At 51.8% G+C, this 14,039-nt stretch overlaps 1 protein-coding gene across 7 annotated transcripts in view; it reads right to left on the minus strand.

Moving 5' to 3' along the window:
- Positions 1–14,039, minus strand: part of MAP4 (microtubule associated protein 4) — a 144,931-nt gene that overhangs the window by 19,358 nt on the left and 111,534 nt on the right. For 6 of the 7 annotated variants that reach the window (XM_065831683.2, XM_065831687.2, XM_065831684.2 and 3 more), the window contains exons 14-16: positions 3,840–3,940; positions 2,820–3,017; positions 1,244–1,415 (exon numbers count right to left, since the gene is read on the minus strand). In XM_065831683.2, coding sequence (XP_065687755.1) covers positions 1,244–1,415; positions 2,820–3,017; positions 3,840–3,940 — 471 coding nt within the window. The remainder of the gene's footprint in view (positions 1–1,243; positions 1,416–2,819; positions 3,018–3,839; positions 3,941–14,039) is intronic. The other variant, XM_065831685.2, reaches the window with a different exon arrangement.

Consider the following 14,039-nt stretch of genomic DNA (forward strand, 5'->3'; position numbering starts at 1 on the left):
AAGACAGTTCATGAATCCACTCTTCGGTACTCTCAAACAAACCAGGCAATAGCTATGATTAGTTTGACGTGTCCATTGGCACGTTTTGCCAATGAGGTCGAGCCATTTGAAAAGACTCGAGGACATTTAACTGTATTTTTATCTGATGTTAAATCTCTCCAGTTCCATTAACGTGAGCGAAAACAGCGTTTTCAAGATGCCAATATGGTGCTCACGTTCCGTGCTGACTGTGGAACCCCATGGGAAGTTCCCTGTTTGGCGACAGCCGGAGCAGGATACAGTTTTGCAATGAAGCTGACGGGATTCAGCTCCAAATTCTTCCTGCACCAGTAAAAACCTGCGCTCCTGAGTGCTTCAGATCTTCTGGAGATCAGCTTTTCCCAAGATTTACATTGGTTTCAGTGTTTATTCGAACTGCTACTATGTCAAAATACAGAGGTAATAGCTTAAGCTCCAGACCGCTCAGCATCTTTGTGGCCCTCCCTGGACTCTCTCCAGTCATTCCTTATCCTTCTTAACTGGGGAGCCCAGAACTGGAACCAGAACTCCAGATGTGGCCCCATCAGGGCAGAGCAGAGCAGAGCAGAGGGGGACAATCCCCTCCCTGACCTGCTGCTCACACTCTTCCTCACACACCCCAGGTACCGTTGGCCTCTTGGCCAAACGGGCACATTTGTTGCTCATGGTCAAGCTGAATTCCCAAGTCCTTCTCTGCAGAGCTGCTTTCCAGCAGGTCCGTCCCAACCTGTGCTGGTGCTGAGGTTGTTCCTCCCCAAGTGCAGGACCCTACCCTTGTTGAACTTCCTCAGGTTCTTCTGTGGCCAGTCCAGCCTGTCCAGGTCTCAGGATGGCAGCGCAGCCTGTGGGGTGTCAGCCCGTCCTCCCAGTTTGGGATCATCAGCAAACTGGCTGAGGGTGCACTCAGTGTCCTCATCCAGCTCGTTGATGAATGGGGTGAACAGGACTGGACCCAACACTGTCCCCTGGGGAGCCCTGCGAACCACAGGCCCCCAACCGGACTCTGCGCCACTGATCTCAACCCTCTGAGCTCCGCCATTGTGGCCCATCTCACCGTGCGTCCATCCTGAGCTTGCCTGTGAGGAGGTTCTGAGAGATGTGAAGGTGACAACGTGCACTGCTCTGTCCTCCACCCAGCCAGTCCCACCACCACGAAGCCCCCCAGGCTGGGCAAACACCGCTCCCCTTTGGAGACCCCTCCCAGGAGCAGCCAGCGCACACTCACCCGTGGGCCGCTTCGGGGGGGACGCAGCGGTGCTCTTCGCAGCGCCGGTGCCGGGCGACGCCGCTGTGGTCTTGGGAGCAGCGGGGGAGCTCCGGGCCGGGGCTCTGGGAGACGCGGTGACCGCAGCCTTGGGGACCACGGTCCGCTTCTCCGCCGGCTTCGCATCTGCAACCTGAACACGCACGGGCCGCGTTACCAACAGCATTTCACTGAACAAGCGCTTGCCGACAAAAAGCATGAAATAAAACCGTTTAAATGCTCAAACGCATAAGCTACACATCGCTGCAATGTTATAATGCAGAAGATCAAAACATAATTAAGGTGTGCAGAAGCGACTGAGTATGCGCAGCACAGGACACAGCGCACAGGCCCTGCTGGCTGCGAGAAGGTGGTTTTGATTTCCAAACCAACCAGCAAACCTCAGGCCACGCTTGCAGAGATCTCTTCCCTTCACGGGCAGAAACGCTGCCTAAGCTAAGGCGGCGTTTATTAAAACTCTGTGGACTTAACTGGGTGTCCGGGGTTCATTCCTCACTTGGGAAACTCTTCCAGTCAGTCCCTGGAAAAGCCACACGTTTCCAAACCGACTGATCTCCCCAGTATTAAAACACTGAGTTAACTCAGGGAAACGAGTGAGATGAGGTTGGGATTTCATCAAAAGGGGATTCAGAATTATGTAAAAACTTCAAACTGCAGACGCTGTTTACAGAATTACACCTGTGGTTTCATACCGTTTGTTATTTTTAGTTAGTTCGAACAGACTCTCCAATGCAGTTATTCAAGGTGAAACGTAGAACGCTGGCATTTAGAAAGCTTCCGAAACAGATTTTAACATTCCCTTTCAAATCTGAGCTCTTCTACTGTATAATAACACAGGGAAGATTCAGGGGACGTTTCTTGTTCTTGACATTACATGTGGATCCCCTGCATCAGCTTTAAGGTGCAACACTAAGAATTGTCCATAGATCTCCTCTTCTTGCAGAATTACATTATTGGAGAATTACACTGTTGGAGAATTACAAATCTCCAGTATTTCTAAGCGCGCAAGCGCACTGTCAGTTCTCTCCATGCAGTTTTTACAACGAGCAGGCAGCACAATGACACAAGCAGTGGAAATACTGAAGCCTTCAAACTGATTTGTGCCCCTTAATTAATACTGAAGTTCTCCCTTTGGTTTTCCTGTGCTTTTGTCTGCATTTAAGAGTGCTCCTGTGTCTGTAGCATATCCATATTTTAAAAACCCTCCTTTAATACTGAAGCTCTCCCTTTGCTTTTGTCTGAATGTAAGAGTCCTCCTGTGTCTGTAGCGTATCTATATTTTAAAAACCCTCCTTTAATAATGGGGAGAAATAAAGAATTATCTCGTGCACTTGCTGACAGCTCACAAGGAAAACTGTGGTAGTCCAATCGAGTTTCATTTTCCCCGCTGCGATGCCACAATTAAAGGTCGGGACGTGATGCTGTAAGCGGGTTAACAGAAGCCGATACCAATAACCGTGAGGCAGCGCATCCCAGCCCGGCCTTACCCCCCGTGCCGAGCCGCGGGGTCCGGTTTGGCTCTCGGGGCGGCTCTTACCTTTGGTTTGGCGTCTTTGGGCGCGGGGCCGGCGGGCCGGGCGGTGCCGGGGGCCGGGCGCTTGGCGGCCGGCGCTGCCGTGGGGCTGGCGGGTTTTTTGGCGGGGGCGGGCGCGGTGCCGGGGCGCTTGGGGCTGCCGGCGGCCAGCGGCCTGGCTCTCGCTGCTGCGGCCTTGGTGGACGCGGCGGATGCTGCGGGCTTTACGGGGGGCGGACAGGATAGAAACGAAAACAAACCGACACAAAAGACACAACCAAAAATAACAGCGCGTTGGAAACCAAAACGAGCTGCGAGAACGTAAAAATGGCATTTGAAATGAAATTAATGGAAAATAATAATTAGCTTTCTGTTTTCTGAGCGTCACCGAGTCCAAAAGGAAGCAGAGGAAGAGGGTGGGTTGGAGCGGTTTTGCCATTCGAGTCAAAGTGAACAGGGTTTATCCCAGCGACATCTAAAGCAACAGACGGAACCGGCGGTTAAGCCGAGCTTAGTGCTGCTGGCACCCAGTCCTGCCTGCGACGCGCAGGGCGTTTCTCTTCTCTCCAATTCCCTGCACACGAGGGATCCCAAGCTCTCAATCCTCATCCTTCGAGGGGACCAAGAGTCCCTCACCCCAAAAATGCGGGGCAGGAGGAACGGCTCACATGTCCCAAACAGCCCTGAAATAACAGAATATCCTGAGCGGGATCTGAGTGCCAATTGTAACGCAAATGAACGTGTCGTGAGCTAGGAGAGCATCGGCAGCACGGTGTTGATATACACATCTACTCCTTCCACACCACCGACACCAAGCAGGGAGCTAATTTAAATAAAATTTACAATATGTTCATTAAAATCCCCTTCTGGTCCCACTTGCCACGGGCTGTTTGCAGCTCCAGAACTGGCCGGGTTTATCTCAACAAAAATGCTTCGCAAAGGGCAGCTCAGAAAACAGAGGCTGTGTCGCCACAGCTCAGGAAGCAGGAAAGGTGGCAACTGAAAACCCGGAGGGCGACGGCGCCCAGCGCGAGCCACACCAACCTTCGGCTTCTTCTCGGGGCTGGGGGGCAGCTCCTTGGTGGGGGGGGCTGTGATGTCGCTCCCCGTCGCAGCGGCGCCCGCTTTGGTCTCCTCCGCTTTTGCTGGGGGAAACAAAAAGGGCAATTCTTATGTTGTATTATTAGTATTTTTTAATATATATATATTAATTTTTAGCTTAGTGTTAGTGAACACAGCAGCAGGAGGAGACAGCGCTGGGACGGTTACAGATGGGCCGCTTCTGCAGCATCTCCCCCCATCAGAGCCCCCCAGCAGGGTTTCCCTGCCGCAGGTTCATCCAGCACCCATCTCTCCTGCTTCTCCAGTATCAACAGACAGGCAGCAAATGAGGGGAGACCTCTGGTTTAACCAGAACACCAAAGCCACCGGGATGCTAAGGGTGCAGTTCTGACCTCTGCCAAGCCTCGTGCTGTGACTTACCCCGAGGTCGAGCCCCGTTTTAACCACCCTGGTTGTTCTTCCCCAAAGCAAACAGTGCAAGGAAATACTGATCCAGCAACAGCTTCGCCGGCTTTTCTCCCTAAGCCCTGCAAATTGCCAAAAGAAGCCATGTCCCTACAAACAGCTTTGCAAATGTAACTGTCGGCGGTGCCAGCCCCGCGACACTGGGGTCATAACGGATACAGCAAACGGCCCATCGCACATTTACGCATTTTCCCTTGTCATTTGGAATTAAAACGCAGTGTTATCTGTGTTAGACGCTTCCCTTCCTCCCGGCACAGCGGATCATGACACTGCGCTAAGGGCCCGCCAGGCGACAGAGCAACAAGCCCAACAGGAAAAGGGTTCTTTTCTGCACCTTTTGAAAATGACTATTTAAATTGTGCATTTTCTCGCTTGTCAGCCTTGACAATTCTGGTCCAAACGGCGCTGCGAGTCCAGCCCGGTAAAGCTGAGCCCCGCCATGCTGGGCAGCACACGGCTGTGTTCTGGGTTTCTCTCTTTTCCTGGCTCTGGGAAACATTGAGCAGCTTTTCCCCTTCCTTGAACGAGCCTCTTCCAGACCGCTCAGCCTCCGAGTCACTAGATGTCCTGCAGCACTGGCTTTAAACCCTGGGCATGCGAAAAACACTTATGAAAAGAGAACAAGCACCAAAATGTACAAGCTGGGAACCGGTTTTAACACAAAATTCTTCAGAATCGTTCGCATTCATCTAGAAAGCCCTTTTTTTCCATAGCTGATCTATTTTGGCTCCTCTCCGCTCGTTTTCTCCGCCGCATCTCAATAAACCTTTATACTCTCCCTCATTTGACTCGGCAGCTCGAAAGAGCAATTGTTGTTGTGAATAAGAACCTTCTGTCCATTCAGGGCTCTGCTCCCGGGACGGCTTCCGTTTGAACCCCAAATAGCAGACAGCGACACCGAGGTGACGTTCTGCCCGTGGGGTCACCGTTCACCACCACCTCGTTATTGGTCCAGCTAATTGAGCGGCGACATAAACCTCCGGACTCGGCCGCTCGGGGAGCCCAGCGCGGCTCCGCAATAAACCGGGCTTGAACTCCAGCAGCTTCTGAACGATACGAATCACATGTTATTTCACAGTGCTTTATCACATACGGGCTACGGTACGAGAAATGTGGAGTAACTTCAGTGCACGGAATTATCAGAGAGTATGTTACGGTTCTACAAAATAAATAGGACAGATGTGTATATATATATATATTTAAATGCAAACCAGAATGCAGCATCTCTAGGGTGATGGAGCTACACTGCAGGATGGCACACACCATGGCTAGGCAACTTATTCTTTCTTATTCCTAATCTTGTTCCTATTCCTATTCCTATTCCTATTCCTATTCCTATTCCTATTCCTATTCCTACTCCTATTCCTACTCCCATTCTTATTCTTATGCTTTCTTATTCTTATTCCTATTCCTATTCTTCTAATTATTCCTATTCTTCTTCTTATTCCTAATCTTATTCTTTCCTATTCCTATTCCTACTCCTATTCCTATTCCTATTCTTACTCTTATTCTTATTCCTAATCTTATTATTCTTACTCTTATTCTTATTCTGATTCTTATTCTTACTCCTGTTCCTATTCCTATTCCTACTCCTATTCCTACTCCTATTCTTATTCTTATGCTTTCTTATTCTTATTCTTATTCTTATTCTTATTCCTATTCTTATTCCTAATCTTATTCTTTCCTATTCCTATTCCTATTCCTATTCCTATTCCTATTCCTATTCCTATTCCTATTTCTATTCCTAATCATTCTTATTCTTATTCTTATTCTTACTCTTACTCTTATTCTTATTCTTGTTCCTGTTCCTGTTCCTGTTCCTATTCCTATTCCTATTCCTTTTCCTACTATTCCTATTCCTGTTCCTGTTCCTGTTCCTATTCCTATTTCTATTCCTATTCCTGTTCCTGTTCCTGTTCCTGTTCCTGTTCCTGTTCCTATTCCTATTCCCATTACCCCAGGCAGGGCATTTTCCCACCCGTGCCGCAGCCCACCACCCAGGCCGCGCCTCCACCCCTCAGCCCCGCGGGATCACAGGAGGACAGTTGGGTTCTGTGCCGCCTCGGTTTGCGTAACAACCCTCTGTTTTCACTCGGGGTTTAATTGCGAGGGCGCCCTGTGCCGCGCGGACCGGGCCCCGCCTGGGAACGGCTCCCGCGCACAGGGACGGCAGCGCCAGCTGCCAAACCCTCATCAAATCTGTTCATTAGTTCGCGAGAATTAGTGAAGAGATCTTCCTCAGTTTGCCTGCTCCCCCAAGCATGGCAACGAGGCTCGGGGAGGATTTCAAAGGGATCCGGGGGGGCTCTGGCAGGGCCGCTGCTCCTCCCGCTGCTCCTCGGGCCGTTCACTGATGGAGAAAATGCGGCTGAGCTGAGTCAGCACCGAACGGAATTCCCGCGGGACAAGGCGGGAAGGACAGGGGAAGGACAGCAGGACGGACAGAGGGAAGGACAGGCCCGGCCATCCTCCACCATCAACTCAAAGGGGTAAGCCTGTGATCAGGTACTCACTCTGTCCCCGCTGCTGCTCATGGGCTCACCGTGCTGCTCGCTGCAGCCAGCGCCAGCCCCAGCGCCGGCCCTGCTCACTGAGTGTGACTCCTCATCCCACCCCATCCCAGTCCCTACTCACTGAGTATGACTCCTCATCCCATCCCATCCCAGTCCCTACTCACTGAGTATGACTCCTCATCCCACCCCACCCCAGTCCCTACTCACTGAGTATGACTCCTCATCCCACCCCATCCCAGTCCCTACTCACTGAGTATGACTCCTCATCCCATCCCATCCCAGTCCCTACTCACTGAGTATGACTCCTCATCCCATCCCATCCCAGTCCCTACTCACTGAGTATGACTCCTCATCCCACGCCATCCCAGTCCCTACTCACTGAGTATGACTCCTCATCCCATCCCATCCCAGTCCCTACTCACTGAGTGTGACTCCTCATCCCACCCCATCCCAGTCCCTACTCACTGAGTATGACTCCTCATCCCACCCCATCCCAGTCCCTACTCACTGAGTATGACTCCTCATCCCACCCCATCCCAGTCCCTACTCACTGAGTATGACTCCTCATCCCACCCCATCCCAGTCCCTACTCACTGAGTATGACTCCTCATCCCACCCCATCCCAGTCCCTACTCACTGAGTATGATTCCCTAGCCCCAGCACCGGCCCTGCTCACTGAGCATGATTCCACATCCCCAGCACTATCTCTACTCACTGAGTATGATTCCCCATCCCACTCCCTACTCACTGAGTGTGTTTCCCCGTCCCCAGCGTCAGCCCTACTCACTGAGTATGATTCCCCATTTCCATCCCAGTCTCTACTCACTGAGTGTGTTTCCACATCCCCAGTGCCGGCCCTACTCACTGAGTGTGATTCCCCATCCCAGTCCCTACTCACTGAGTATGTTTCCCCATCTCTATCCCAGTCCCTACTCACCGAGTATGTTTCCCCATCCCCAGGCAGTCCTGACTCGCTGTTTTAACGGCGGAAATGAAACCTTTTGGCGCGCATCCCCCACGGCACCGCGAGGCACCCACCGCTGCCTCACAACTTCCGAGAGCGACACCGGAAAAAATGATTCCTATCCAGGCGCAGAGAAAACCAAGAACTGCACAATAACCACTACACCCACACACTCTGGGGTTCTGCTGGGGGTCGGGATTCCTGCCCTGGCCCCAAAACCTTCAGCTTCAGGGGATCTGAGACAAAAGAGGGCAATTCTGAGCAAATCACTGCGGCCGACTCTCCGCACATCACGGATCATCATCGCGGGTCTTCCTTGACGAGGCTCCGCTCTCTGCAGGACTCACACACGCGTGGGGGCCAGGGAGCGTCTTCTCATGGAAAAACCCGCTCGAATCCAACAACAGGAGCATTCACTGGGGAGAAATTAAAATAACACCCCCCAGTTGGAGCCCTCTTGCTGGCTGAAGCCTCGGGTGAGTCCCGCGTTGGCCGTGCGAAAGGACAGCACAGCCAACAAGCTCCAGCTCCCTGTTATTAACAGGGACGGTATCGAGTTCTTCAGCGGGCACGGTGTCCTGAACGCAGCTCAGCCCCGTTCTCAGGCACCAGCAGCCACCCAGCACCAGGGGTTGCACAGGAACCCTCATGACTGAGCACAATATTCATGTATTTTACCCTTAACCTCCTGTTTCTCTACACGCCGCCACTCTCTAGGGTCACCAGCAGCGAGTTACCATCACAAATACTATAAAGCATTCAAGTAGATGATGCAACGGCTTTTTTTCCAAAAGAAAGAAGATTGTAGAACGGTTACCTTGTCAACTGCCCAAAGCTGCCCTCGACAGCTCAACGTTACTGTTTAAATAGACTATTATTTCTTCAAAAACCCTTCCCTGTTTGTACAGAGTCTTTCTGTGGAATCCTCTCTATGGCACTAATGCAGCTCAAGAGAACAACTTCCCAAACATCTCCTAAAACGAGTCCTTCCAAACGACCCAGAAAATCATCCTAAACCAGGAGATTCTGGGGTCAAAGCTCCTCCTGTGGTTCTCCTGCCCCCCAGGGACATTGTCCCATCAGGAGGTCAGCAAACGGAGCGTTCTCCTCTTCACATCACAAGGATGTGCAGAACCTCCCTCCGAACGAATACAAAAGCAGGATGATGGAGAGCTGGGTGGATTTTAACCCACGGGTGTCTTGAAAGTGGCCAAAAAACACGACAAACCAAACTGGGTCTCCACGTGCGTGGAGGTAACAAGTGGCCACCAATGCAGGGTGGACGGGACCTCGGAGCCACCAGCCCGGCCCGTCACCGGTCCCAGCAGACCAGTCATGGCCAGTGACATCTCCCAGTATCAACTTCAATGGGAGGGAGGTCACCACCTCCATCCTTGGGGACATTTGGAGCCCTGGAGCAACCTGATCTATTTACACACGGGGTTAAGTCGGGGGTTAAACCGGAGAGCTCCGGGGCTCTGATCCAGCCTAAGCAACTGTGCCACAGCTACGGAGCAGGGGATGCCCACGCTGTTCCCAATTCATCATGTGCCTTCTTGAAGCCAGGTCCTGATGAGGAATAACTACATATAGTTTTCATAACCATAGGAGAAAAACAACCACCACACACTCTCCTTCAAAATACATATCTGTGTGTCACCATCCTGGAGATGACCTGCGTGTCCAAGAGCTTTCAGCCCGTGTCACCATTCCGGATCAGAGCAGCAGAGCGGTGGAGCTCGGGAAGGACGTCTGGGGGTCATTCAGCACAGCCCCACTCCAGTCATCCCGCAGGGCCTGGGGTTTTCAGTCCTGTTCTGAGCATCTCCAAGGACGGAGGTTCCACGTCTTGGGGCCTGTCCTCCAATAGCTGATCAGCATCATAGTAAAAAAAGAATATCTATATCTATATCTATCTAATAAAGTATGACAAATCACAAAGTGCTGGCACAAGAGGTTCTGCAGCTCTGCTGTAAATCGCCCACACGTCACCCGGCGTCACCTGCGTTCGTGTGCTGACCCACACTCTGACACTGGGAGACCCCAACAGTCTTGTCTTGGTCACAGCTCCAGTCCCTGGGGCTCCAGAGAGGAACCACAGCCCCAGTCCTCCCTCCGCCAGGCTAAAGAGATTCAGCTCATCTGCCCGTTCGCCACGTGAACGGTGCCTTTATCCATCACACTCCTCACCACCTCACAACCTCGTTGGGGTGAAGGCCAAGCCATGTTCGGAATGCAAGAGCATCGTGGATTTATAAATGGATAGAATTGTTTTCTAGTTTGTTCTTTTCCCTTCTGATCTCCCAGAGCTGCAAGAGCTTTACTGTTTGTTTCCTTCCCCGAAGAAGGAAAATTAGGAAAAAGCACTTAGAGAAACACCCCACGAGTATCTTTAAAAGTTAAACCACGCTACTGCGTTGTTTTACAAAGCGTGGAACTCAGATTAAAGGCCGGGGTGTGTGTGTCTCAAACAGCACGTGGCAACTCAGCCAAGCAGCAGCGTTCCCAAAAATCCCTTCTCCCCGTTACAAGGTGAAGGCCCAGGATGACATTCTGAGGCTTCTCTTGAAAGGTCAAAAGCGAATGCTATTTTATTTTCTCTTACTGTGGTGAGCAAAAGCTCCGGTGAAGATAAGGACAGGGGTAATCACACTGTGCAGCTGGGGGACTCTTCAAGAGTGTTACGTGTTTGGTTTTGTTGTGATGGGGTTTGGTGGGTTGGTTGGGGTTGGTTGGTTCTGGGTTTTTTCGCTTGGTTTGTTACGTCTGTTGTCATTGTTCCAGTTGTTTGTTGCTTTATTCGGTGTTTTTATTGCCGAGTTCAATGAGCGTTTCCATGAGCGTTTCCTCCCAGCTCCCACCATCCCGGGGTCCGCGTTTCCCACCCCGGGCACGGTGCAGCCCGGGCCATTTGGTTCATTTATGGGCTTTACCGTGGATGGGACTCGCGGGCGCGTCCGAGCGCGGAGCCACGTGCTCATCACCCACATCCCGGCCAGGGATATTCCCGGTTTAAGCCGAATTAAACCATCGCTCGGTGAAACGGCCCCGTAATTCTCATCGGGATTAGAGTCACCAGATGCAAATCCATTAGGAGAAATAGATTAAGCAATAAAGCAAGGACCGTCTTTACTCTCCCTGTCCAACGGGAACAACCTCGGAAACAAAAGCAGGCCATGGTTAAATGCCGAGTTTGCCAGAAATGCTGCAGGAGGCACCAGCTCTTTCTCGTTCACCCCCAGAAAGTGCTGCCTCAGCACAAACAGCGCCAGGTAGAGCCTTTTCCTATAAGGATCCGGAGACAAAAGTATCTACAAATACAACAAACCCCAGTTGAAGCAGAAATACAAGCCGTATCTGCTTTCTCCCCTCCAGAAAAAGCCCAACAAAGCGTCTCCTGCCCGACACAAATTGGAAGAGCGAAGCATTTCATGTGGCGCCAAACGCACCTCAATCAACGTGCACATTTTTAATTGTCACCGCGGACCACCAGACTTCGCCTGCGGGTTCATTTGTCAGGACTCGTTTGTCACCCAGGGAGGGAAATCCCTGAGCAGAACCTGTTCTTCCAGAACAACCCAAACCACGGCATCAACTGCAACCAGACAGCTCGTTAGAGTAATTAATGCGCTCTAATACTGCGCTAAAAATGTTATGCTGGATATAAAAAAAGCTAAAAAAACCCCATTAGCTTTTCCCTTTTCCTTGATGGAAGTGGGAGCACACTATGAAACCAGCAGCGCTCGGGCCGGGGCCACGCGAGGTGTCGAACTGCAGCCCCAGCCGTCCCCAACTCCAACCAATTCTGAACGCCATCCAGAAGCACCAAGACCAGGTGTCACCAGCGAGCCAACTGGCCCCACGTCAACTCCTCACGTGTCACTGGGTGCCAAGGCGGCGCAGAGAAGCCGGAGGGGTCTTTCTAACCCTTCCATGGGCCGACACATCCCACCCTTGCACTCAAAGCATGACAATGTATACATATTTCTCCTCTCCATTGTACCTTGAAGGTTCCCATCCTTTAGCCTTAGGAATCCCCAGGGACTGTCCACGCACGTCCCACCAACCAACTGGTGACACCTCCACGTCCTCCCCATCTCCCATGCACAGGAAAGCTCATGTATCCATGGCAAACCCTGCTTTCAGGGTATTCTCCCTCAAACAGCCGGCAGCTTTTGCAATTTTGAGCAAGCACAGCGTGTGTTACAGGCCGGGGAACCCACCTGATGTACCTAACAACTGCAGCATCACCTTTAAACTCCATCCCCGAGGGATGATGTGTATTTTCCAGTTAGGGTTGAATGTGCCCACACCAGGAGTTTCCTGGACCCCAGTCCATATCAGCGCTGCTCTCCATTTCCTCCCCATGCAGCCCCATCCTTCCTTCCTCATTAAAACCACAATTCCACTGCCAAGGAGCCAGCACCCAAACCACCGGCGTCCCCCAACAGGGTCATGAGTCCTGACCAGGCAGCGGGGCCAATGCTTCCTAATCCCGGCATTAACTTCAATCTGCGCTCACCTGGGAGGGTTGTGTTCCGTATTTATCTAAACCACAAAGTGCTCTGCTCATAAAACCACCCTGCAGGACATGCAGAAGTTGCGTTGAATCGCACACCCCTTGCTTATGGATTTGGAAGGAAATAAGTCAGCAAACCGTGGTGATTTTCCCGATGCTGCTGAGCATCGGGGGGGTGACGGTCCAGCCAAGCGGGGCCAGCGGGACCTCAATTCTGGCTGTTTCAGAGCAGAAAATACTTAAAGCTGGGGGAAATGCGAAGAAAACGAGGCGAGGTGCAAGGGGAAGGCGAGCGACAGCGCTTACCAGCGGTACCGCTGGAGGCGACACGTTAAATACGCGCAGGAAATCAAACAACGGCTTCTGTCCAACGTGAACATGAATTAAACCTATTGTTTGGCGCAGGAAACAACGCGACCGCTTGTTCTGGTGAGAATCTGCAGGAACGAGGGAGCAGAGCAAGTTGCGCAGCTCACGGGGACGGATCCGTGGCCGGGATCTCCCTCTTGAAACAGCCGCGGTGGGCACGGCAGGATGGGGACAGGGCCACCCTTGGGACGGCCCCTACGGCGCAGTTCAGTGTGCGCCAAAGCAACACCCTGCGAGAAATCAACCTCTTACATACGATTCCAGCTGCAAAACCAACCTCAGGAGCAGATGTTTAGCAAACAAGGCCCAAGGCAGCCTGCGGAGGAGCCAGGGATTCTGCCTTCGGCTGAAGCTGTGAGACGCCGGCCAAAGGACTCCAGGCAGCTCGGCCAATTCTTTCAATTATTTTGAGGATGAAGAGGCGCAGGTGATAAAAGTTGGGGCCCCAAACGTAGGCGCTCAGCGCAGAACGAACAGAAATAAGCATAGAATATTAGAATGTAATAACAGAAATATAGAGGGATTAAAAAAGAGAAGGAAAAACTATTTCTATCAGAATAAAATAGCTGGTGCTTTTGGACTGGCAGGCGATGTGTGCGGCGGGTGCTGGGGCTGAACGGGAGGTGAGACGGAGACAAAGGGGTGATTTACCCCTCAATAAACCGCAGAGGACAATTTTGGAACCGGTTCCGTCCCCACAGCCAGACTGCTCGCTCCCTTGTTTCTATTACCACCGCCCCTCTGCTTCTTAACGGGGGAGGAAGCAAAACCCATCACAGAAAGTCTGAAAGCGCTTCAGAGACATCTGAGGAGTTTTGCTCCGTTTTCTCCTGCATTCCGAGATTTCTTTCCAAGCTACACACACACAAAGCGAAGAAAACGGGTAATTGCATCTGCTGCTGGGGGAGAATAAACCTGGAGGTGATTTCTTTCCGACGCATTGTATGCAACGCAACAAACCAAACCGAACCCAATCAGCTGCTCGTTTCGGAAAACCAATTTTAAAAGGTGTTCCGAGATCTATCTATTTTTACCCAGCAAAGCCCATGAGCTCTCAGCCAACTCAATTATCACCGTACCAGTTCCCATGGCTGTAAGGATGATGAATGAGCGTTTAAAACAGTGAGAGCACAGAGGTTTAAAGCCGAATGCTTTAGGAAAGGCTGGCAATGCGGATGAGCCGTCTGCGAGCAGGCTCCCGAGCAGAGGAGCGAGCGCCCGCTCCCCAGGACCCTTCATGGCTGGTGCTGGCCCCAGGGAAACGCGTCGCTCCGCCGAGCTTCCACAGCTTGCGCTGATCGTGAGATCCACGTTCCTGTGTTTTGGAACCGTTGCCTCTTCAGCTCGACAGA

Source organism: Patagioenas fasciata, chromosome 2 (genome assembly GCF_037038585.1).
Source record: "Patagioenas fasciata isolate bPatFas1 chromosome 2, bPatFas1.hap1, whole genome shotgun sequence".
Taxonomy (NCBI): domain Eukaryota; kingdom Metazoa; phylum Chordata; class Aves; order Columbiformes; family Columbidae; genus Patagioenas; species Patagioenas fasciata.